The 14,030-nt window shown below is 32.3% G+C and overlaps 1 protein-coding gene across 11 annotated transcripts in view; it reads left to right on the top strand.

Annotated features, from left to right (window-relative positions):
* The first annotated feature begins 242 nt into the window (after positions 1-242).
* The window catches only part of LOC134260099 (galaxin-like), a 30,117-nt gene continuing 16,329 nt past the window's right edge, over positions 243-14,030 (top strand). For 2 of the 11 annotated variants that reach the window (XM_062742679.1, XM_062742676.1), the window contains exons 1-5: positions 455-535; positions 637-713; positions 6,236-6,335; positions 7,515-7,800; positions 12,368-12,466. In XM_062742679.1, the coding sequence (XP_062598663.1) occupies positions 6,257-6,335; positions 7,515-7,800; positions 12,368-12,466 (464 nt within the window). In that variant the 5' untranslated portion in view covers positions 455-535; positions 637-713; positions 6,236-6,256. Of the gene's footprint in view, positions 536-636; positions 714-2,309; positions 2,808-5,310; positions 6,051-6,235; positions 6,336-7,514; positions 7,801-12,367; positions 12,467-14,030 lie in introns of those variants that run through there. The other 9 variants (XM_062742678.1, XM_062742677.1, XM_062742684.1 and 6 more) reach the window with 9 other exon arrangements.

The following is a 14,030-nucleotide window of genomic DNA, read 5'->3' as shown; positions in this document are numbered from 1 at the left end:
CGTTTAGTAATTATAGCAACACGACCTATTAAGTTTGATGAAAAATAGGAGAGGCAGGATGAAAAAGAGGAAATATTTCCCACTAACATAAACAAGATGTATAATTGATTTGTTTTACAACGAAAACAAAAATCAAACACATAAATGTAAATGTAAATCTGATTCATGCTTTAATAGAGTAAACACAAAAAAGAAATCAAACTTATACATGTAATAACCGAAAAACCTGATTGAAATCATGTAAAATTATATGACTTACGGACTTGAAAATATATATTTCACAATCCTCTGAAATAGCAAAAATAAGATACTGACTTTGATTTATTTATTGAAACAGGATGTAGGTTAGGGTTAGGGTAAGGTTAGGCTGAATCATATTTAAAACCATTATATAAAAGCTGATCTGGCTTTCACTGCGATAGATGTCAAGCCAAGGCTAAGGTTGCAAACATTTTAACTTATTTTAATTTGTGAGAAGTTGACTTTGAAAGATTTCATTTTTTTAATAGATAAAAGAGACGAGTTTTGATTTAAGGTACACTTTTTAATTTTAGTTGTCGTTTTCATATACATAAAGATCCTATTGTATTTGGTAAGTATTTGAACAAATGTAAATAATCTATCTTTTATAACCAGCTACTTCACAGGACAAATAACCAGAACGATGATTTGGACTTTGGTACTCATCACATTTCTTCCAATCGCAAGATCAGGTATGTTAACGACTTTTTTTCTTTGTGATTATAGACTTGAAGGATTCGTTGCTTCGTAGCACATTTCACAATTATAATTGAATGAGGCAATTATATGCATTAAGGAAATTTTCGCTTTTTGTGATATGAATCAGTGAAAGGTAATTTTTATTCAATTCAAGTAAATTTATTTTGGATTTCTTTAAAGGGATTCGTCATTGATTGGTAATGTATTACTTGTTCTAACTTAATGTGACTTTATTATTTCAGAAATTTTTCTCGCGGAATTGTATATATTCACTTTTGTGGGGTTTTCTTTCATTAGGATTTTAATCCTGATTAATGTTCAGTATATTCTAGATAGATTTGAATATATTTTGTTCAAAACCTGCAATTAACGAAAACCAGGATGAATTTATCATAAGATTTCATATCCACTTCTGATCCTGATAAAACTTTGTTTTTGTAATTAAATTTTTTTTAATGGATGGCCTCCTTTGAAATTTTTCATACACAGAAGAAACTCTTGCCTGTCGAGAGAACTGGGACACAAAGCACGATATGCAGTTGATTATTTCATGCAACATTAATACAAGAGGTTCCGTTGGGTCGAAATTAATTCTAGAAAATCTGTTCTGTAATTGGAGTGTTCTGAACATTTAATAAAACAGTGAGAAGCTTACCAAGCCATGCACAAAAATCTCTTTTGCTATTGGGATGACTTTAAACGAGATTTTTATATATTTCAATAAATATTATAGAATTGATTGATTGATTGATTTTATACTGTTTAACGTCCCTCTCCAGAATATTTCACTAATATGGAGACGTCACCATTGCCGGTGAAGGGCTGCAAATTTAGGCCTTTGCTCGGCACTAACAGCCTTTGAGATGGGAGGGATCTTTATCGTGCCACACCTGGTGTGACACAGGGCCTCAGCTTATACGGTCTCATCCGCCCAATTTAGTCGCCTTTTACGACAAGCAAGGGGGTACTGAGGACCTATTCAAACCCGGATCCCCACGGGGCTATTATAAAATTGTCTCCCAAATTTATAATATTATATTAATTACACTGTGATAATTGCCGTCTATAGTGAAAACGCTATGATTTTATGCATCAAAGGATGCTTGCTTTTCTGATTGGCAATATTTTTTTTTATGTTTTTGGAGACCAGGTCTTCCAAATATCTATATGAATTTTCATGCATACGAAATGCATTTTTGTATTGTTTTATAAACTTTTGATCTTGAATACTGTAAATAACCTCCATGTGTGTCATACAAGGGTGTCTGATGCATGGTGAATTCATCCTAAGTTTTTGAACGATCGACTTTTGAAAATTTGGTGATTTTATAGTTCCCAGAAGTTGTATAGTGTTTAATGATCCATAACAGATTCACACGACTTCAAGATTAGACTGTACTTAAGTACGAGTTTTTTTTTTCATTTTTGTTAGAAGTCAAGATAAAGTCTTCGTTTAGCATTTAGCAATTGATGGAACAAGCAATATATCTTTGTTTTTAGAGTATTATGAAGGTAAACTACATGTACGTTTAAAATTAATTTTTTCATGTATTTCAATGAATATGTAAGATTTTAATTTATTTCTATAGAAATTTGTGGAACAAAACCATACGACCCTAACTATTACTCGTGTTGCTATGGAGAAGTCTACTTGGGCAAGGGCCAAAAATGTTGTGGAACTAAACCATACGACCCTAACTATTACTCGTGTTGCTATGGAGAAGTCTATTTGGGCAAAGGCCAAAAATGTTGTGGAACTAAACCATACGACCCTAACTATTACTCGTGTTGCTATGGAGAAGTCTACTTGGGCAAGGGCCAAAAATGTTGTGGAACAAAACCATACGACCCTAACTATTACTCGTGTTGCTATGGAGAAGTCTACTTGGGCAAAGGCCAAAAATGTTGTGGATCTAAACCATACGATCCAACTTATTACTCGTGTTGCAATGGAGAAGTTCGACTGGGCAGTTGTTAGTAAAAAATCTAGACGATTCACCGCGGGGGATTTTTTTTACCATTAAACTTTTATGTATTTGTGTTTAATTTATTCTAAAGTTTATTTCAATTAAATGGAAAATATTTTCTTTGGCATATTAGATAATAAGCAGAGCAAACATGGACTGTTTCAAACAGATGTGAGATCAGGTGCCATTGAGGTATTTAGATCTCGGCTATGTTAAGAAGGGCCCAAGTTCATACTAGAAGTCCACGTTATGGGTAGCCATAGAATTAAACACAAAGAATTAAACATCAGAATTAAACACACAGAACATTGAATGATGAAAATCATTTTACAAAATTGTGTTGCTATAATATTTTGAAATCAATATTTACATCAAATATGTTTTTAAATCTTGTAAAAAAAAACACAATTGATAAGATTTATTCCAAGTAAAGAAAAAATATTATGGTCACAAATGACGTCACAAGCCATGATATGACGTTGTGCAAGTAAACAATAGAAGTAGACTTACTGAATAAAATGATTTTAAAAAATGCTTTTATAAATTTGCAAGCACCGCTTATTTTCAAATTCAATAGCCCCGTGGGAATCCGGGTGAGAATAGGTCCTCAGTATCCCCTTGCTTGTCATAAAAGGCGACTAAATGGGGCGGTCCTTCGGATGAGACCGTATAAACCGAGGCCCCGTGGCACAGCAGGTGTGGTATGATAAAGTTTTCTCCCTGCTCAAAGGATGTAAGTGCCGAGCAGCCCTTCACCGGCAATAATGACGTCTCCATATCAGTGAAATATTCTGGAGAAGGACGTTAAACAGTATACAATCAATCAATCAATCTTATTCAATAATTTAAGGAAAAGGAAATAATTTACATAGAGCAATTATATGCATGATCATTTTTTTTTCAAAATATAATGATTCATTGCTTATATTTACATTTATTTTAAAATGAGATTTCTATTTAAAAACCTATTAATTATCCTTCGTGTAAGCGAATAGATCAGCCAACGTGACCGCTTCTGGTCAGTTTAAGCGTGATGTTTTTGTTTTCCTTTGTGACGTTGCGCTTTCTCAGCGCTCAGCGATTATTACTTCAAACTAAAACGCATGCTCAAACCTCTTGCCACCCTGTCTGTGTTATGGTGTTTTGAATGCAATAGATCTGTATTCACTTTATATGAAAAAAAACTTATGTAATATAAATATATAGTAGCAAGGAGACTGCACAGTGACAGCGAATGTAAAGAAAATCGTTTAAATAATAATATACCTTGAAAGAAACATAATTTACCTAGAAAGGTTAAGGGTATACGCTACTCTGAAATGCAATATGGAATATAGCTTGCTTATATCATGTATATCTTAAAAAGTGCTGGGAGGTTATGCTGGTGTGCGAAACATTATTTTTATTCCTAATAAAATTGAATATTTTAATATAATATAATGAGATGAAGAATAGAATTCAATCTCTAAATTCCATAAAATTTCATAAAGTAAGGCTAAACTTGTGCAAAGTAAAAATGGAGTTCCAAAACGTCAGAGGGGGGATCAGGTGCTAGGATGAGTGAGCATCCCCTGCCGACAGGTGAAACCCGCCAGTCATGTGTCCTTTGTCATGATCAGGAAATAACGGGAAAATCCAATTTAGAGTGCATAAACATGTAATGATTTAACAATTAGTGTCCCATCTCTAATGATTTGAAGGTCTCTGTTTGCTTTGCTCCTATTTTGTATTTTTTTTTATCTTGAATACTGTCTGTTATCTTTTTTTGTATTCAGATGAAGCAAAATTTGTGCATAATCTTATTCATGAAAAGAAGAAAACGCTTGTTGTGGCCTTCAACTAGACATTTAGATATATCGACGACGTATTGTCAATTTACATTTGTAAAGTCCGTTCCTAATTCGATACGATAAATCCTGGTGAGCTTGAGATAAAAAAAAAATACCACAGAGTCTGAAACATCTGTTTCATAATTGGATATTTTACTTAAAATAAGGATATGGAGATAACGAACAGTATTCAATCTCAAAGTCCATCAAACAATACAAAACAGGAGCAGAGCAAACACAGACCTCCGAAACATCAGAGGCGTTAATGGTAATCTAACAACAAACTTTATGATAAACGTGATGCCTTTAACTTTTCTATCGTCAACTTCCCTTACTTATGCATCAATATACCTTCATCACCTGCATATGTAGTTTTTATATCTCAGTTGATTCGATACGCAAGAGCATGCGCTGCGTATGAACAATTTTTAAAACGATGTGAATAACTGACAAACAACTTGATGAAACAAGAATATCAGCGGTCTAATTTAAAATCATCATTTTGTAAGTTCTTTGGTCGATTAAATTATTTTGTTAGCAAATACAATTTCTCATTGAGATAAATGCTGACTGATTTTTTTCATACTAATTGTTAGTCCAGTATTTATAAAATGAATTGACGACGGATTTTTTCCGTTATTTCCAGATCATAACAAGGAACAAACGGCGGGTGTGACCGGTCAGCAGGGAATGCTCACTACACCATGGCACATGATCCCATCTCTGATGTTTAAGAGGTTCATGTTTGCTTTGCTTTTATGTTGTATAGTGTAGTGGACTTTGATGTTCATACTGTTCGTTATCTCTTTATCCCTCATATGTTTCATTATTATGAAAACCACCACTCAGTATTAAACTTTATGTTGAAATGTATGATAAACTATATGCTGACGGAGGTCATTATATGAAATACAGATGTATTTACGACGAAGTCATTGTATGAAACAGATGACTTCAATATTGGATATCTTTTTGTTTTTACTGAATGAGATTTTTATTCACTGCATTTCTAAAGTCTTGTATTTATTTTTTTCATTCTATGAAACTTTTATCCATAAAGTCCATATCACATTAGCCAATTATCGTTCGATGACCACGGTAGTTATTCTGTAATTATGCTTACTTTTGAACTGTATGTTTGAGTGAAAGGGGGGCTGAATGTTTTAATATATCTATTTTAAACAGTCATATATTAAACAAAAAACTATTAGGATGATATTGAAACTAGATTTTATTGAATTTGATTTTTGAAAATAAAAGCAAAGATCAAGATAGGAAAAAACCAGAATACATTGTGTGCAGAGCTGCAGCGAGAAAAAGAGAGATGAGTAATCGGGAAAAAACTGAACACCAATTATGCAATATATTTGAGAGGCTATTCATCTGAACGGTCACAGGACAACAAAATATCATATTGAAAATTCATTTATTCAAACAGGATTCGAGTATCTTGCACTTGATTTCATTTGCTTTCGTTATGTAAAAGCTGATCTGGTTTTGATATATATTTTTTGAAGGTAGCATATTGAGAAAGGTAGGTGATCTCGGGATTTAATGGGATAGTGAAGTAAATTCATGACTTGCTAATCTTCACCTTTTTTTCATGACCATGATAAAACGATAGATAATCAATAAGTACTTTATTTCAAATAAAACGTTAATATTCAAAATGGTATGTTTCTAGTTTTTTCCCTATTCTTTTCAACCTACCCACACCAGAAAAGAAAAGATTCCTTTAAAATGAGTTTGTGTGTGACAGTCCTTTCATTTGGGGCATTTCTTTTCCTGCCGGCTGCTGATTCATTTTATTATGGACAAGGTTTGTTAAATTTTTCATTTTTCGCTTATATTACATTTTACAAAATACAAGCAAAAACTATATACTTGAAATGAAAAAAAAAAGAAAGAAAGAAAAACAAGGAAATATGCAATTTTCGAATCAAATTAGGAGAATAAATTATGAGAAGGGCAAAAACGATTTGCAGAAAATAAGGGATGGAATCAAATGAAATAGAAAAGTAAACAAAACATGTCACTGAGCCACACTCCATGTTATTCCATTGTCATATTCATGGTATAAATTAAAGTCACTAAGGATTTTTTATTACTATACACGATAAGAACTCAGTTTGTAAATAATGGCCTCACAATCATTATGGAAAAAAGTCAGTCAGCTATTGATATAATGATAAATATAGGATAAAATGATAAATATAATTTGCTGGTTAGGTCATTGTATCGACCTTAGAACCTATGAACTGATGACTTCAAACGAGAAACGAGCATTAATTATAAAAGTTTTATTAAAAATGATGCCATAAACAATGAATATATATATACAAGAATTCATTTTACATACGATCGGCAGTATAAAGAATATGGAGAAAATGAACAGTATTCAATCTCAAATTCCATAAAACAATACAAAATAGGAGAAGAGCAAACACGCACCCTAAAACGTCAGAGGTGGGATCAGGTGCCATGGAGGAGTGAACATCCCCTGCTGACCGGTCACATCCGCCGTGTGCTCCTGTCATGATCGGGAAAGCACGAAAAAAATGTGTCGTTAATTCAGTTTATAAATAATGGATTAATAATAAGTATGGAAAACGTCAGTCAACATCCCACTCAATGATAAATTATATTTGCTAACAAGGTCATTGTGTCTCACGGCAATCAACCCACCTTTCTTTCTTTTTTGTGAATATCGGACGTGCAGATTTGCATACATTTACATACATGTGTTTATTTTTTTTTTCATAATTGGATGCTTTTTTTTAAATTCAACAAGCTTGAAGTCTTTATTTTTAATTTAGAAATATTGTATTATACATGTATTAGTCAGAAAAGAACCGTAACTCTATCTCTTGCTTTCAAAAAGATAAAAAATACAATTCATCGGCAAATTTGCTTTACTGTCATCATTTCAAAATTACAAAATTGGTGGTTTATCGATAATTAAATTTAGGTTAGTATCAATTATTACTCACTTTTCTAGATGCTGTTTGTAGAACTACAACATACAATCCTGGTTTTGGTATTTGTTGTGATGGAGTTGTAAATAGCATAAGCAGTGGAACAAGTTGCTGTGGAACTTCAGCATTCTACCGCGGTTTCGCTATTTGCTGCAACGGAGTTGTAAATAGCATAAGCAGTAGCACAAGTTGCTGTGGAACTACAGCATTCAATCGCGGTTTCGCCAGTTGCTGCAACGGAGTTGTAAATAACATAAGCAGTGGCACAAGTTGCTGTGGAATTTCAGCATACAACCCTGGTTTTCACAGGTGCTGCAATAACATTATCTGTTAGAAAGTAGCTTTCTAAAAATAAAATTCCTCACATTTTCTTGTCAGATTCTTGTAATGAAATGTATTAAGAGGACTAACAGTACTCAAGCTCAAAATTCATAACAGAAATACAAATTTTGGAGCAGAGCAATCACAAACCTTTAAAACATGCATCAAAAGTTGGAACAGGATCCTTAGAGGAGTGAGCATCCCGTGAGACATAAACCCCGTATGTAGGTGATAAGTGTATATTGCTGCATTAGTAAAGTTAGTTGACGATTGAAAATTTTAAGTCATTATGTTTATCATAAAGTTTTGTTGCAAAATTACCAGTAATGTCTCTTCTAATTATATATACAAATACGAAACAGATGTGTCAGATTCACAATTGCTGTGTATGTTTGACTTGATCTACAGCCGTGCAAATTTTAGCTTCAGAAACTTGTTTGCATATTATAATAAAAGCAGAGATAGAAATAGATTAAGTCTTTGTCATATCTGTATCATTTCTCTGTTCCTTGTAAACTTTTAAAAAAAAATTCTTGAAAAATGGATTAGGAAAGACCTTTTTCTTCGATTACTAGACTCAAGAAAATAGGCTCAAATCCGTAATTATGGATATTGCAAATCATAGGATTACCAACCCCCCCCCCCCCTCTCAAGTTTTACTAAAAAAAAATGCAACTAAAGAATTCGTCTTTTTCTTAAACTTCAATAAGCTAACAAAACAATTGACGCCGTTGATGTAAGTAATATTATTAATCACAAAAGGGTCCAGTCTTGTATTCCAACATATTTCAAGTTAAAGATTACACTTTGTATTTCCTGCGAATATGAATATCATATTGCTTTCAATCGTATTATTTACAGCGCCTGGATATCGAATATATGAAACATAATCCCCCATCGTGTTCATGTCTTTTTACCCTACAACTATAGTCTTGCTGGACATGTTATAACTGGTGACGTAAATATATAAATATGAGAACCGTAGATCACTTATTTTAAAAGGTCTTAAGGATAGATGTCAAAAATAATGTAAAATTATTTCTTAGATTTTGTCATTGAAGTACTGCTTCTTTAATATGTTTACTCACAAAAAATTGAGGTGCCTTACCAGGCGTTTGTGTAAGAAACCATATGATGGCGATTCTTTTGATAAACCTATCAGAAATAATTTAAATTGCTGATAGCCAATATACAAAATCTTTACCATTCTTATTTTCTAAAGAAAATTAGAAACCAGATTAGAAACCATGATGCATTTTTTAAATACATTACGATGATATATGTTTACGTGTTCATGTTTTCCTTTACCCTATTACTATAGTAACGCTGGACATGTTACTACAGGTGACCTAAATACTGATTAATTAATAAATTTAAAAAAATGATAATGAGGACCTTAGATCACCTATTATAAAAGGTCCTAATCATACAGAACCCCGATCCTTCAACTGGCGTCAAAATTTTTAAACAGTACGGATTTTATAGAAAGTTACGCAAGGCAATGGGATAGACACATCTGTTTCATATTTGGATATTTTACTTGAAAAAGACGTTTATGGTAATCTAACAACCAAGCTCTATGATAAACGTGATGACTTGAACTTTTCTATCGTCAACTTTCTTTACTTATGCAGAAATATACCTTCATCACCTACATATAGGGTTTATGTATCCCTGTAGAATTGATACGCAAGAGCATGCTCTACTTATGTATAATTTCTAAAACAAAGTAAATGAGACAAAACAAATTGTCAGCATCCTCGTTTAAATTCATCATTTTAAGTTCTTGATATTAAACGATTTACTTTATGCTCGAAACTTGAGTAAACTTGGGGAACGAACCATTTTTAAGATATTTCATATAACTAAAAAAACCAAACTTTCAAGGCAAAGGTTGAACAAAGGTACACGAACCAATAAACTTTTTTTACAAGAGGGCATATTTTTTTAACAACAGCAATTCAGAAACATCGACTCTACCTTAATTTTTAAAAAAAATGTCAGAAGTCACATGTCTTCGTTGTAGCTCTTGCAGCTTCTGTTATTAAGTTTAAAATCCGTTATTTGATTATTTGGATCAATTGATTGTATATTGTTTAACGTCCCTCTAGAGAATGTTTCACTCATATTGAGACGCCACCACTTCCTGGTGGAGAGCTTCAATTTTCTCCTATAATCGGCCCTTAGGGCAATTGAGCAGGGAGGAATCTTTTTCGTGCCAACACCTACTGCGACATGGAACCTCGGTGTATACGGTCTCATCCAAAGGAATGATCTTCACATCCCAAAGTAGGATTCGAATCCACGACGTAAGGATCAACAATTTACTTCGCGACTATATGGCAGACGCTCTAACCACTGCGCCATGCGTTAGACTATATGATTATTATTAATTAAGACAATCCTTCTGTATTATAAAAAAAACGAATAAAAGATTTTATCTCCTTTTTGAAAAATACAAGAAATATCATTTTGATTTTTTTAAGGTTCATTTAACAGAAGTCTGTTTACTTTTCTAAAATGTTGCTTTAAGGAAATGCATTTTATAAGAATATTACAGGTAATTATATCTTATATTGCGGGCAAAGTATAATAAAAAAAGACATTTCAACTTTAAAATCTAAAGTACAAAAATTGATAATTTATAGTTATCTTTCTTATGAGAGTAACAATAAACCTTAATGTAAAAAGAACTAAAACAGATGCAACATCTGCTATGAACCTCATCCTATGCCCATAACATAATATTGCTGTAACAGAGGAATTTATATTTCCGTTACGGACATGCTGCAATAAAACCCTATTTAGGACTTAAAATTAATTTTAAAACTAACGGTCATCGATTTTCTAAAACCTTAGCAGGACAACAGCTGTTTTGAAAAAGAAAAACATGATATACATTTATAGTCAGAAAAAAAAATCCTCAGAACCTTTTTTTTTACCCGCCTTTAAATAAATATTATCTTATCTTAAATTGACGAAACAAAACCATGTTGAAATAACTATTTTATGTTTAATAAGTGGGCAAGAAACTTTTACACCATGTGTTTCAAATTAGAAAGTACTAGCAGGAGAAAATGCAGGATAAGTTAAATTATAGATGTTATAATGTCATAACATACATGTATATGATTATTTATTGTAGAAATTTTGAAAGCCCAATTTCAGCTTTAATTGGCAATTCGACAGTAATACTTAATACAGGGTCAATACAATGCCCTTTTCAGAAAATACAATTTATCATTAAGTCAAATGTTCACTGACAATTTCATAAAATTTGTTAGTCCATTATTTATACACTGAATTGACGATGGATTAATTTTCCCGTTATTTCCCGATCGTGACAAAGAGCACACGGCTTTTATTGTTTCATGGACGTTTGATCGTGAATACTGATCGTTATCTCAATATGTTTCATTAAACAAAATATACCATAGGCCCAGGCTGTTGATGTGATATGTTCACTCTAGATGGTTATCTCTTCATGACATTCCTTTTGCTTTAATCACAAGGTGAAATATATGAAGATATAGAACAGTAATCAAGATTTAACGTCCATTAAACAATACAAAATAGAAGCAGAGCAAATACAGACCTCCAGAACATGGACCCACGAAACATCAGAGGTAGGATCAGGTGCCTAAGAGGAGCAAACATCTCCTGCCAACTGGCACATCCGCCGTGCTCTCCTTGTCATGATCTGGAAATAGCAGAAATATCCGTCGACACTTCAGAGTGTAAAGAGTGTTTAATTTAGCTTGCAACATCTAAGTAAATTAAAATCATTGAACCAAAGCACTTTTTACTCAGATTAAATTATAAAGATTTCAAATATTGTTTTTAAATAAGAAAACATAAGCAAATACAAATACAATAAACTCGGCCATAAATATACTCAGTAATTATTAGAACACAAGATCAGCCCGTACATTGCTTGAACATTAACAGATTAATTGAATTTGTGTATATGTATGTGTGAACTAAAATCATAATCTTAATTCAGAAAACGAACGGGATGTTCAGTCAAATTGAATTTAGAAAATGTGGGCTTGTGATATACTAACATAATTATTATTTTGAAATATGCCAAACAGTCAACAAATATCTGCTAATTGTCATATAATTTGTGTGAAAATTACCATCAGTTGCTAGTCCCACATTCCATGCAGGTCGTCTCTACAGGCGATAAGCTTTTTTGATTTGAATTCCCGGAATCCGACGGAAAATTTTAGTCTGAAGATAACTTAGGGTTGGGAGGTGGATAAAATATAAAGAGCATATAACAGTTTGTGTTGGATTTAATTTGATATCGTTATATAGAAAACTGCTCAGGTTCGGAATCTATCAAAAGGAACAGGATAGAAATTAAGGTAAAGTTAATCAGGCCATTCCTTGTTTTGTAAAAACAAAATTGATTGGACTTAAAAACTTGTGATGCAATTAATGATCTAAGAATAAATTAAGCACAATGATTAGTTGATGATCATGTTAAAAAAACTTAAAAGGCGGAGAAAAGGATCTGAGCTTAATCATGGATGTTTTCTTTTTATTGTAGTCTTCATTCTTCAGGACAAAGGATTCCTCACAATGATTTTGTATTTGATATTCCTTTCACTTCTCTCCCTTCATATTGCAAAGTCATCACATGGACGAGGTTTGTACCTTTGTTTTTCGTAGTACTATTTCTTTCTTTTATTCAACTTTAGTTAATTATATTTTTGATTAATTTAAAATTTAAGACAAGTTAAAATACCTAAATTTCATTTACTGAAAGGATACAGAAACGCAGAGTAAACTTTTGAGATGAATTAAATTAATTTGTTTTTCAATTTTTTTTAAAGATATATAACCGAAATCCCATTTGATTTTTTCTATTAATTCTTGAGTTATTGAAGCTCATAGTAGGCTACCCTCCAAAAGTGAAAATCGAAAACTCTCATAATCCTCAATGTCTCTCCCGCGCATCTGTCAGAGTCTTATTTCTCCTTTTCATGAAAATTATCAGAGTGTTTATCTTTCAATTCCTGGCTATATTGGGCATGGGTAACCACGCAAAAAAAAATGTCAAACGACACGCACATGCGCTTTTGAGAGGAACACAACAGTAAGTTGACCGGTTCGAAAAAACAAAAATTCGGAAATCTTTTTCTTTCATTTCTAGTGTGAATGTAATGATTACCGTAGTCTACTGTAAAAATGGCGGTATTTATTGTAGAAATGTGGCAATTTAAGAGATGGCTAGACAAATAAACCGCCCGTAACATGAGTCTGTTTAGCGCTAAAGACATCGTCATGGTTGATTAAAAACAATTCCAGGCCTTCTCTGACAACGGGTATCAAGTTTACGGGGGGAAATTTACAGGAAACTGCTTAGTGGCCCATTTTTTTCATTTTCATTAAATAGGCAATTCCAAAACTAGACCCCACGGAACTTCCGTAAACTGTACCAAGATTGCAAAAATTCATATCGTCTCTAAATATTGAAAAACAATGTGTATACCTCGGGAGGAATCAAATGGCCATTATCAAATTGCACGTATTTTCGACTTTTTAGCATTTTACCTACGTTACGTCATACAGTTTATGGTTGAGTAATTCTGAACACTGATTTTGATGCATAGTAACTAAATTTCTCATCTGACTAATTTTCGTAATTTTCGGTCATGCAGTCAAAATGTTTTCGAAAATTATCTTACACTGCATTTCTTTTTCCTTTCAGTATATAAAAAAGTTTCCATATTTTATGTTTCAACATCAAAACTAAAAATTCAAGCAATGTACATGTAATTTCAAATTGCAAAATCAACTTTTTTATAATGGCATTTTAATCCTTTTTCTAAAACAGTTAAATCAGAAGACTTGAATAATAATCATATGAGAAGGATAAGTGCTCTGGGGAAGAAAAATGCACAGGAAAACCAAGGCTGTTATAGATGTTCAAGGGAGATTATGAGAATTTTTATTTTGATTGGGAGGATATCGACATATAAATTTCATTAACTTTGGAATTATTAGTCAAAGTGACACATGATATTGGCATCTTGTTGATTACAGTTCAATGAAAATTTTTGATAACAATAATGGAGAACATATTGAAAATAATAGTTGTAATTTAACTCGAAAGTTTAGTATGCGCTTCTTTTTACCTTCAATATATTTAACACTTTAATCGATTTTAGATAAAAATAAACTAAAAATAAACAAATAAAAAAAAATAC

The sequence above is a fragment of the Saccostrea cucullata genome, unplaced genomic scaffold (assembly GCF_032062105.1).
Source record: "Saccostrea cucullata isolate Sc308-1 unplaced genomic scaffold, CSIRO_AGI_Scuc_v1 ctg1923, whole genome shotgun sequence".
In the NCBI taxonomy this organism is placed as follows: domain Eukaryota; kingdom Metazoa; phylum Mollusca; class Bivalvia; order Ostreida; family Ostreidae; genus Saccostrea; species Saccostrea cuccullata.
Note: the sequence above shows the minus strand (reverse complement) of the source record. Positions and strands in the feature narration are given on the sequence as shown.